Raw genomic sequence first — 12,252 nt, 5'->3', positions numbered from 1 at the left:
TTTCGGAGCTGGGGACCGAACCCAGGGCCCACTGAACTAAATCCCCAACCCCTCATGTTCTGAATCTTAACAGTGGTTTTGTTACATACGTTTGTCGAATTCAATCAAGGGTATGTTAAGTATGTGTGTGTTCTGCTCATCTAAAGGGAAAACACTAAGCAAATGCTAGTTTACACAATGCATGGCAATGCACGTGGGGAAGACCGTGGAAACTGCCAGTTGCTTCCAGACCTCTGGAGGCTGCTTTTTGCTTCCTTCACAGCCTAGGCGAGAACATGGAATTCACTTTGGGGTTTGGTACCCAGCATTGCCTTGCGTCCTAGCTTTCCCAAGATGTGTAAGGACACAGGAAATTTACAGCCAGTGATGGGGGGGGACAGGACATGGAAATGAGTTTAAAATTCCACAGGGAAAAGTGTGACTCATGCCTCCTGGATGGGTAACTACCCTTTTAAATTGCACCTTGTGAAAACAGCCAAGGAGCACTGAATATAAAACTGCTTCTGGGCAGAGCTGATTAAAAAGGAATAAAACTCCATTAAGAGCTTGCTCTGAGTTATCTGGCAACAGTCGCACTCTGGTGAATGGGTGACTCAGATCCCACTGTGGTCTTTCTCCAAAGTGGTGGTTTTATGGGATGACAGTCATTGGTAATTGGTGCTCTCTGGAGACCTGAAAAGGCTCCGTCTGGCTGATGGGCTGAGTGATCAGTACTGGCTTCCTTCAACAGCCTTCACAGTGGCAGGCCTGTGCTGTCCTTGAGCAGCCTCCTGTTCCTTCACTTTCTGTCTGCAAAGATTTCAGACTTCCTGCTATCAACAGGCCACAAATAATAACCAGGCTCACACTGGTTTAAAATCTAGTCCTGAACTTGTAAGTAAAAATAAACCAAACCTTTTTTTTCTTTTTCCTTTTTTTTCTTTTCTTTTTTTCTTTTTTTCCTTTTTTTCGGAGCTGGGCACCGAACAACAAACCAAACCTTTAATCACTTGGGTTAGACACAGGAAGACCAAGAAAGGACAGATGAACTAATTAAAGTGTGGCCCTTTATGTTTAACCTTCAACAATGGTGGCTCACCTGCTACCTCAAGATGTTGGCCTAGTTTAAAATGGCCCCTTGACAAACAGACATCCTACCATCCTGAGCAAATAGGTTTCAGTGCCACAGCTGAGTGGGGAGGCGACACCTGCCAGGCTCTGCAGTGAACCAGCCTCCATCAGAGTAGGTGGCTCTTCTGCAAAACATCTATTTTCCAAACATCCTCTCACAAGGTAACAGACAGGAAAGGCTGCCTACAGGCTCTGAAAAGAACACATCAGACCAAAACCAGTTTTCCTGGGCTGTTCTTTAATTCACAACGATGCTAACATCTGAAAAATCATTTTGTTTCTAGTTTAGTTCAGAAACTGCTACTTCAAATGACATAAAATTTCCCCTGAACACTTTATTATAGGGAGTCATACAAAGAATTTACCTCAACAAAGCAAACGAAAGCTCACAAAGCGGCATTTTTCACACTGCCTCACAAAGTACAGAGACGGGGAGACCGACAGCAGCGACAGCAGCCGAGCGGGCTGCAGAGTGGAGCACCATGTTGTGGTGGCCCCCTCCACTTTTATTACTTCCTAAGAGCCACTCAGGAAATTTGCTGCAATGAAGGCTCAAGTCAGAGGAACCATTCTTAAACTAAAAGCAGAGTGCCCTCTTGAGGCAAAGAACAGAAACAAGCCCACGCTGGCCCTGGCCAGACATCTGCAGTAGAGACTTTCTTCCCTTGGGGACTTTTTTGGGCAAAGACATCGTGATCCGAATTGAGTAAGTTCTAACAAAAATAGATGACTTATGGTCAAATACTATGGGGCACCAGAACTGCAGCAAGACTGTGGGCACTTGGACTGATGACAAAGCCGTACCACAGAAACTCTCCATATGCTCATCCAGCCTGCTCCACAGAGGCCCAGGACTCAAACCCTACATGGAAAAGCTCAGAGCAAACTTATAGAGGAGGTATGCTGAAGATAGCTATAGCTGAACTCCACATGTGTAAACACACACACACCTTCAACATATGAAACCTGTGTTGAGAAAAGGGGTCTATATGTACATAAGCTTGGGAAGATTTATTTACCTAAATTATTTACAGTCTTTTACTTATTTTTAAATTTGTTATTGTGCATGATGAACATGTGTATGTGATGGCACTTGTGTGAGGCAAAGGCCCTCTAACCTGGGCTGCTGAGCCACACACACTAGGCTAGCTGGCCCTTGAGCTTCCACGTGACCCTTATCTATCTCTACAGCAGAAGAGCTGGGATTACAGGTACACGGCACGGATAACCCAGCCACGTTTACAATGTTGGTGTGCATGTGTGCATGCCTGCAGGTGAGTGAGCAGAGGACAACCTCAAGCTCATTCTTAAGTGGGATTCAATGGTATTGAAGACAACAGTGCTAGGAGTTTTAGAGGTGAAGGAGGTCATCTGGGAACCCTGAGTTGCTGCTGCCATTACATCTTGGAGCTGTAATGAAGGGTACTTCCCCCAAATCATACTTTATCTAAGGTATAATTTGACTCATGAGTGAGTTGGGTCACATCATTTCTCCTCTCGAGTTTGGAAACTTTGGGGCTTTACTAAGCATGACTCATACTCAAGAATGATCAGGGTTTTGAATGAACAGTAAAAATAGATGCCATCTTTTCTGGTCACCGAGGTCCCTGTGGGGACAAGACACACCTCCTAAGTCTAGATTCAGGAACAGAGGTAATTTACCTGTCATTTATCAGTCAAACAAAAGTATTTGCTCGCCACATGTTGTTCCAGAGGATAAGTCCTTTCTGCAGCTCCTCAGGCTACTCCGGACATTTATTTAAATTTAGGAAATATCTTTAGACAAATAGAGAGGCATGACCTCAGCTCCAGGAGGTAACCCTACCAAGGTCATCCCTGGTCGTCTTTGATGCTATAGACTGACTGCTCAAAGTCCAGTCCAGTGTTTACTCAGGTTTCAGCTCAGGTATGAAACTGCACTCAGGTTTATTCCAGACCTGATCTACTTATCACCACATAAACGTATAAGAGGAACTATTTCACCCACCGTGTAATCAGATGCATGACATTCTCCTCCTCCTTCAGAAAAGAGAGGCCAAAGTCTGACAGTGCTAAGGTGTCAGAAAGAGACTAGATGTCTTTCAACATTCTGATGGTTCACAGGTACAGATGTGCGTGAGCACGTATGCATGCATGCACGCACGCACACACATACACATTCACTCTTTTACACCTAGCCATTTCTAGCATTATAGCAAAGCTCAGGCTCTGAACATTGCCTGGGTCTCTATTCCCACTCTGCCAACAACTCTTTGTGTTAAGTCTAGGCAAGCTGCTTTACCTCTCTGGCCTTGGAGCCTCCTATGTCAGACAGGTGATTTGACCGTACAATCAAAGGCTTACTGTGTGTGGTGAATCACTGTGCACACAGCAAACGTAGGCCTCCTTTACTCCCAGCTCTTCTTCCTCAGTGCTAACCTTGGCCAATAATGACCACAACACACAGAGAGTCATGGAGAGACATACACATAATGGAACCTATGGTAAAATTCTGAACATTGCTTTTTGCCTGAGCATACCTAGAAGACGAAAAATTCTCCCACTAGATAATTTATCCATCCATGGGGCTGTGAATGTCGCCTATGACTGAAAATCGCCATTGTGTACCTACAGCACCCTACCAGTCATCTCTACACGAATCATGGACACTTGAAACATAACAAACCCAAATTTCCTCCCTCAAACCTTAACTTCCCCATGGCTTTTCTGTCTTAGCATATGATATTCCCACCCAACTCCTCAGGTGTCATGCTTGGCCTTCCTTCCCCTAACCAGCCTGTTCTCCACACCTGTGCCAGCACCCTTGCCTGAGCCACAGTGAGGAGGACGCTCACAGGTCTCTCACATTCCCTCCTATAAGACTCTAGCCTGCTGTCAGAGGCAGTCAAATGCTCTCACCTGTCAGTGAGGATCGACCACCACCCACTGGGATAGAAACAATCTACTTCTGCATTTCACACGAATTCAGCTCCTTTGAAAGGGCACACCATCTGGCCCACGTTCAGCCTTTCAGCATCACCTGAGGATGTGCCCTTGGTCACTGGAGTGTAACCCGATGGCCTGTGGAAAGCGTGAGCTGTGTTGTTTCTTGCACCCTTACTCTGCCCTCTGCAGAAGTCTCAGACTCCTCTTCCTACAACAACCTCTGTCACATCAGTCCTTTCAAATCATAGCTTTTACTGTAAGACACTTAACTACGAAAGGACAGTGCCAGAAAGACACAAACAGTTGTGCCCAGGACCTGTAACTGCATAGACAGCACAGTGTTTGAATAAGAACTCCCACGGGCATTTATATCCCAAATGCTTGGTCAACAGAGTTGAACTCCTTTAAAGGATTAGAAAGGTTTAGGAGGTGCCTTGTTGGAGGAAGGGTGTCACTGGGGGTGAGCATGCCAGGGCCAGTCTCTCTCTGTGCTTGTGGATCAGGATGTAGCTCTCTACTACTTCTCCATAGCACCCCAACATGCTGGTAAGCTCTCTGCCATGTTGATAACACACAAAGCCTCTGAAACTATAAACAAGGCACCAATTAAATGCTTTCTTTCATAGGAGTTGCCTTGCTCATGGTGTTTCTTCACAGCAACAGAACAGTGACTAAGACACTAATGGGACTGTAAATAATAATTAAAAATGTGCATAAGTAGTAGCTGCCCAGATATCCTCAAATTCCTGAAAACAAGCATATTTTAAGACTTTCTATATCCACTGACCTTATATGAAAGCTTAGCACTCTCCGGCTAAAGTGTGACGCCCTCGCTAACAAAGCTCAGGCATCTTCTTCTTTATCAGTGGGAATTCAGAATGAGTGTACGATCACGGGGTGTGCTGTCTGCTCCTTCAGGCTCCATGTGAAAACTCACAATGTAATAGTGCTGAGTAGTAACTTTGAGAGGTGAGCAGGCAGAGGTCTCTGTCCCCAGGAGTGGAACAATGTTGTTATGAAAGTGAGGCAGGCCCCCTTGTGCTTCACCCTCTGGTCATGCCCCATGAGGTTATGACAGAGGCTCTTGCAAATGCTGAACCCATGATACTGAACCTCCCAACCTCCACAAACACCAGACAGCTGTTCATTTCAAATTACCCAGGATGGGGTATTCTGTTCTTGCAGTGGAAACAGACTAAGACAAGGACCATTCTTGAAGAGCAAATACTTGATAGTCAAGGATCAATTACTTAATAAATGAATGCTTAAGCAATAGTCATTTGCCCCAGTGTTTCCTATAGCAGTGAGATGCTTCTGACAAAAACCACGCAGTCCTGGGCTGGGTTCAATCCCTGCACCCCACAGTGGAAAGAAGCCTCCCAAAATGTCCTCTGATCTCCACAGGTACACGTGATAGGTGCTGTTCTCTCCCTCTCCCTTCTCTCTCCTCCACTAATAAATTAAAAAAAAGAAAGAAGGAAGGAAGGCGGATGGATGAATGGATAGCCTGTCCTTTGTGGGTAGACTGAAACTCAAATAGGCCAATCTAAAACTAGTTTGAGTTTGGACAGCTCAATCAGCCTGTGTCTGGAAAGATCTATGGACAAGTCAGTCTATGAAAACGTGACTTTGACAACGAACCACACTTTTTTTTTTTTTTTTTTTTTTTTTTTTGTTAAAGGATTAGCTCAATGAAAATAATTTTTTCCCACAAAAAAAGAAAGTATGAGAAATTCAGAATATATACACAGAACAAATCAAATCACCATGGGTGGCTGCTAGGAGGGTGAACAGACAGGTAATGGCTTCGCAGAGTGAGAAATAGGGCTTCTTACTTGATTGCCTCGTGAATATTGTTTGAAGTATGTCCTGATAAAGCATCGTGTAAATTTCGGATAAAATAATCTCTGTATTCCTCCGGAAGGGCCATGAACGTTCCGCCCATCACGATGAACTCCACCTTATCCACACTGTGGCCAAGCTGCTTTAGCTGGAAGAAGCACACATCCATCAGAGCACTGCTCCAGGGCTACAGAACTCCCGATTTCATTTCATAGTCTCTCCAGCACAGTTTATAAATGAAATGCCGTAAAACACACTTTGCTAATTCTGAGCATTTAAAAAAGAAATGTCTAAAAGAAAAATAATTCCTGCTCAAATAAGATGGGAAATTAAGAATTAAAACTAAATCAGAAGCAAGACCAATGCTGACAGCTGAGTAGCAATTTAACAACAGGAAGAATTTAAGACATATAAAACAGGTAACACAGAATGTAATAAATAAAAAGAAATCAACATAATGTAGTATCAAATACTGCAAATATTTACTACACAAAAAGACACAATTGTGACTGAAATATAACCTGGACTTCATGTACAGGGAGAAAGACAAACATTAGCCTGAGCCTTCAAGATGCAATTTAAAGCTGACTGTGGGCACAGGCCCTCGAACTCCTTCTAGAAGACTCAAGTGTGTAACTGACTATCTCAAAATGAAATACCCCATCTCTTCTACCACAGGGCAGAATGGCACTGTGCCAACTACAATAAGCCAGGATCCAAGTTTTAAAATTTCTTGCTGTGTTGTAAGCATGAAGAAGCTAGGATCAAATATGAACTAGAATATACTACTTAATGAATACCCATATAGACCTTTAAAAATAGGTGTTTCTATAAGTAGCAAATTGCAGGAGCTGCTACTCTATGTCTGTGCATCTGAGTGAGAATGTGTAGGGCTACCCATCAATACTACAGGGTTACGTCTCTGCCTATGGATGCATACAAAGGGGAACATCGGACTTATTCTGGCAGCATCTATAAAAACTGCTAGGACTCCAAGCCAAACTCCACCCCACCTGAAGAGGTGGGGATCCCTGTGTCACTGTATCACTAAGTTCCCCAGATGACTCTACTGCACTTACTCAGAAAAGAACTGTTACCGTATGTGACTATCCTAATAGCTAAACCTAGGATCTTTAAACATTTTTAGTGAATAAAATATTTCATACTCTGTCAAAAACAGTTTTTCTCATGTGATGGTTATTCTTGGTTGTCAACCTGATGACAACTGAAACTAAAATCCAAATAGCTAGGCACACCTGTGAGAGATTTTTTTTTTAATTAAATAATCTAAAGTATATAATCCTATTAAAAAATGGGGTACAGAGCTAAATAAAAAATTCTCAACTGAGGAATATCGAATGGCCAAGAAGCACCTAAAGAAATGTTCAACATCCTTAGTCATCAGCAAAATCCAAATCAAAACAATCTGAGATTCCACCTCACACCAATCAGAATGGCTAAGGTTAAAAAACTCAGGTGACAGCAGATGCTGTTGAGGATATGGAAAAAAAGGAACACTCCTCCATTGTTGATGGGATTGCAAGCTGGTACAACCACTCTGGAAATCAGTCTGGAGGTTCCTTAGAAAATTGGACACAGTACTACCTGAGGACCCAGCTATACCACACCTGGGTATATACCCAAAAGATGCTCCAACATATAACAAAGACACATGCTCCACTATGTTCATAGTAGCCTTATTTATAATAGCCAGAAGCTGGAAAGAACCCAGATGCCCTTCAACAGAGGAATGGATACAGAAAATGTGGTACATCTGCACAATGGAATACTACTCAGCTGTTAAAAAACAATGACTTCGGGGTTGGGGATTTAGCTCAGGGGTAGAGCGCTTGTCTAGCAAGCACAAGGCCCTGAGTTCGGTCCCCAGCACCAAAAAAAAGAAAACATGAAAAAAAGAAGAAAAAAAAAAAAAAACCAAAACAATGACTTCATGAAATTCACAGGCAAATGGATGGAACTAGAAAATGAACCCAAACACAAAAACACAAACATGGTATGCACTCACTGATAAGTGGATATTACCCTAAAAGCTCGAATTACCCAAGATACAATCCACAGACCACATGAAGCTCAAGAAGAAGGACGACCAAAGTGCAGATGCTTCAGCCCTTCTTAAAAGGGGGAACAAAAATATTCATAGGAGGGGATATGGAGACAAGATTTGGAGCAGAGACTGAAGGAAAAGGCCATCCAGAGACTGCCCATATACATACAGCCACCGAACCCAGACAATATTGCTGATGCCAAGAAGTGCAAGCTGACAGGAGCCTGATATAGCTGTCTCCTGAGAGGCTCTGCCAGAGCACGACAGATACAGACCCGAATGCTCACAGCCAACCACTGAACTGCGAACGGGGTCCCCAGTGGAGGAGTTATAGAAAGGGTTGAAGGAGCTGAAGGGGCTTGCAAGCCCATAAGAACAACAATACCAAGCTCCCAGGGACTAAACCACCATCCAACAAGTACACATGGACATACCCATGGCTCCAGCTGCATATGTAGCAGAGGATGGCCTTGTTGGGCATCAATGGGAGGAGAAGCCCTTGGTCCTGCCAAAGCTTGACACCCCCCCACCCCCCAGCCCCCCGCCCCCCCCATCCTCCAGATCTTTACTCTGGGCCATGACTTCTAAGGGAAGCCTATACTAAGGACATACCAGAAGGAAGCAGTCTCTCTCTTCATCTGCTTGCCCCTCCCTCTTCACTGCTAAGTCCATTCCTTCACTGACATTAGAGCCTACTTCTTGGGGATTCCAGAGTATACTGAAGACCAGCTGAGGTATCCAGCCACATGGACTGAACAATTACTGGACTCTTAGACCTTCCATTCATTGGCAGTGATTGTTGGATTAATTGAACCACAACCTATAAGCCATTCTAATAAATTCCTTTCTCTCTCTCTCTCTCTCTCTCTCTCTCTCTCTCTCTCTCTCTATATATATATATATATATATATATATATATATATATAGATGTGTGTGTGTGTGTGTGTGTGTGTGTGTATGTGTACTCTTTTCATTCATTCATTCTATAAGTTCTGTTTCTCTAAAGAAGCCTGACTAATATACATCTTAAATGAATAGAGTACCATGCCTGAAAAACAAAATCAAAGTCAAAATCAGTTTAGAACTTGTGATGGTTTGTATATGCTTGGTACAGGGACTGGAGTATTGCTGTGATAGGCCTGACCAAGGCAAGTCTCACAAAGGACAACATTTAATTGGGGCTGGCTTTCAGATTCAGAGGCTCAGTCCATTATCATCAAGTGGGGAGCGTGGCAGCATCCAGGCAGGCATGGTGTGGGAGGAGCTAAGAGTTCTACATCTTCAATATGAAGGCTGCTAGTAGAAGACTGGCTCCCAGGCAGCTAGGATGAGGGTCTTAAAGCCCACGCCCACAGTGGTCTTAAAGCCCACCTCCTCCAACAAGGCCACACCTTCTAACAGTGCCACTCCCTGGCCCCAGCACATAGAAACCATCACAGAACATGTTTTCCTAAGCTCCGTGGGCTCCCTGTGTGGGGTCCTCTGACTGCTGACTCTCCCCACTGTGCTTGCATCATTAGAGCTGGGTGGTGTGCATAATGAACTGCCACACAGGCCCAGAAGTGTGTACTGCACATTCCCTCCCATTTTAGACCTTCTATTTGCCTTACTATGTCGATTACTACAACAAGTTTACATTTTAGCACTTGCAAAGTCATGTTTAGACTCCTTGAGAGTTCAAGGTCACCTGTATAGTACTAGTTTTTAACCAGCTATGTTAATGTCTAATTTTTATGCCATAAAATCCACCCCTTTAAGACACAACTGGGGAGTTTTGATGGAGTTACGCACCACCACACTCATGACACAGAACAAGTCCACAATCCCCAGTCAGCTGCTAAAATCACTCTAAATTCCCTGCTCCCCCTGAGCACAGTGTCACACTTCTTGATCTGGCTCTGGAAGCTCAACCCCTTGCCAGCTGTAAAAGAACTTTTACACACTTTCATAAGTGACTTCCATCAAAGGGAGAGGACGCAACAGTCTCTAAGCAGCATAAGTCTGACCACGCATGGCACGCCGCTTTAAGTCTCTCCTTCAGAAGAGTACAAACCTCGCCCTTTCTATCGTACTTCACAATGACTCCAAATTAAGCAACTGCACCACCTTTGAAGCACAGAAAACAATTTACAAAGCTTCTTTACCTGCTCTATCCGGTGTCTTGTCTGCAGATAAGGGTCGTATCTAGCACGGATAGCTCGCATGGAAGTTGGCTAAGTAAACAAGGAGAAAATGTTATGTAACAGTTATATAAAATTTAAAAAAATGCAAAGTAGTGAAGGGCTATGTTAAGGGTTTAAGACTAAAACCACACCTCATGTCCCACTTTCTAGTCTCAGAGCATCTGGCTACTCCCTGCCCACACTGAGCTTGCCTCAATAGCAGGGCATCACGTTCTCCTGCTGTGGAAATGTGAAGAACCCAAAGTGCAGTGTGCACATACAGATGGGCACACGGGCGCACGGGCGCGCGCGCGCGCGCGCACACACACACACACACACACACACACACACACACACACACACACACACACGAGAGTCATGTAGCAGAATGTTCTTTGCACGAGGCCTTTAACAATACATGTTTTCTAAAGGCTCAGTGATTGATCTTGATGCCACTGTCATACAGCAGAACACTCTCCAGTGATGATGGTATAGTTCCCTAGCACAAAAGGTTCTTTTCCCAGAAGGTGGAGACTAAGATGGTGATCCGCAGCTGTTCAGAACACAGAGATTAAGTGACAGTGGGATGCCTAACTGATACAGCTACAGCACAGCCGCTACACCTATGGCTCAGGGAAAGTGGACAGAGGACCAGGCAGTGTCTTCTAGACACGACCGGGATAGGACACTCACATGATCTCAACAGATGACTGTATAAACAGATCTGCACAATGACCCACCAGCTGACATGCCAAAACAGATGGGCATTTCCTAAGGCCCTAAACCTAGACCATGAGCTCCAGCCAATCAATGGTGCTGAGACAGGGAGAATCAGTGTTCTCCAGGGATGAGCTCTCTGACAGACTATCCAATTCCCAGTGGTCAAACCTAAACACCTATAACCCTTGTGCTTTCCACGTGAGACAGGAAGACTATCAAAAGGTTGAAGCTGATCTGAGTTATAATGAGACATGTCTAGGAAAAGACCACATACATACACATACATACATATACACATACACACACATATATATACACACATATATGTACATATTAGGCAAGAGCAAAATAGTATTTTGCCACATCATTTAAAATGTAAAAACGAAAAACAAGAGTAAAAAATTGGAACCATGGAATGCACGAGTGGCTGCTTGCTAATTTTATCTCCCTGTCAGCTGTTTGAGGCTCTATGCCTCAGATTCCTCACGGTAATACAGAGAGAGTTATAGCATCTACCTTCCAAACACAGATGAGCGGCTTGGGGTTGCAAACTGTTTGGGACGGTAGTTGGAGGTAACAGTTAAGAGATGTGCAAGTCACCACTCCTCCTGTGACTTGGCACATACGCAGCACTCGAAGACACAGTGCAAATATTTGGCAAAAGCTTTTCTAGTCATGAAAAAAAAAAAAGCCCAAACTTCACACCACACTCTGGACCACAGCACTCTGTCAGGACCAAGTCAAGGCTTTACCTCATAGCCCGTGTAAGACTGGGTTGAGTACTCAAAATCTGAGTCAGGTCCTCCAGGGCAGTATCTGGACAACGACAGAACGGGAAGGGCAGATGAAAGCTCAGTCCAACAGGAAACCCTGCTGTCAATTCAAACCGCAGTTGACCTCGCAGGGTTGTTCACCAACAAGCAAACAAGACAGCTCAGTGAGGGAAGGTGACAACACTCATGTCCAGGACACTGCAGTCACATCTTTTTCAGGCCTGACATGGGAGCCCAGCTGTCCGGCCTGGGTGACTCGATGCTTCCCCAGGACTAGGCTTTCCCCAGGAAAGTTTCCTCCCATTCAATCCTCCTGCCTCCGACACACATTTGCACCCATGAACTCTTTCTTCCCAATTCCTCAGTTAGAGAAACCCAATGGCTATTTATAGGAACAACTTTAAAGTTTTAGATATCTTTCTGGTCTGAATTAATTTTGAATTTAATGCTGGAATTGAAGGAGATTTAATTTACTGAGGTATCAGGTGTCTACCGTCCCAAGATGTCCCAATACCTATAAGTTTTTCAGACCCACAGCACTATCTGTTCAGTTTCAACAAGCTGGAATGCCCCACCAGAGGCTGAGCTCTGTATCTTTCAGTCAAAGTTTTAACTATCATTAGCCTGTACTGACTAAGGCATCCGGGAATTCACT

General features: G+C 44.2%; 1 protein-coding gene across 2 annotated transcripts in view; it reads right to left on the bottom strand.

Moving 5' to 3' along the window:
• Positions 1-12,252, bottom strand: part of Elp3 (elongator acetyltransferase complex subunit 3) — a 60,980-nt gene that overhangs the window by 39,327 nt on the left and 9,401 nt on the right. For both annotated transcript variants that reach the window (XM_032918286.1, XM_032918285.1), the window contains 3 exons: positions 11,577-11,640; positions 10,087-10,155; positions 5,871-6,025 (listed from right to left, as the gene is read on the bottom strand). In XM_032918286.1, the coding sequence (XP_032774177.1) occupies positions 5,871-6,025; positions 10,087-10,155; positions 11,577-11,640 (288 nt within the window). The remainder of the gene's footprint in view (positions 1-5,870; positions 6,026-10,086; positions 10,156-11,576; positions 11,641-12,252) is intronic.

This window comes from Rattus rattus, chromosome 12 (assembly GCF_011064425.1).
Source record: "Rattus rattus isolate New Zealand chromosome 12, Rrattus_CSIRO_v1, whole genome shotgun sequence".
NCBI classification, from domain to species: Eukaryota; Metazoa; Chordata; class Mammalia; order Rodentia; family Muridae; genus Rattus; species Rattus rattus.
The sequence above is the reverse complement of the archived record's forward strand: the minus strand, read 5'-3'. Positions and strand labels throughout refer to the sequence as shown.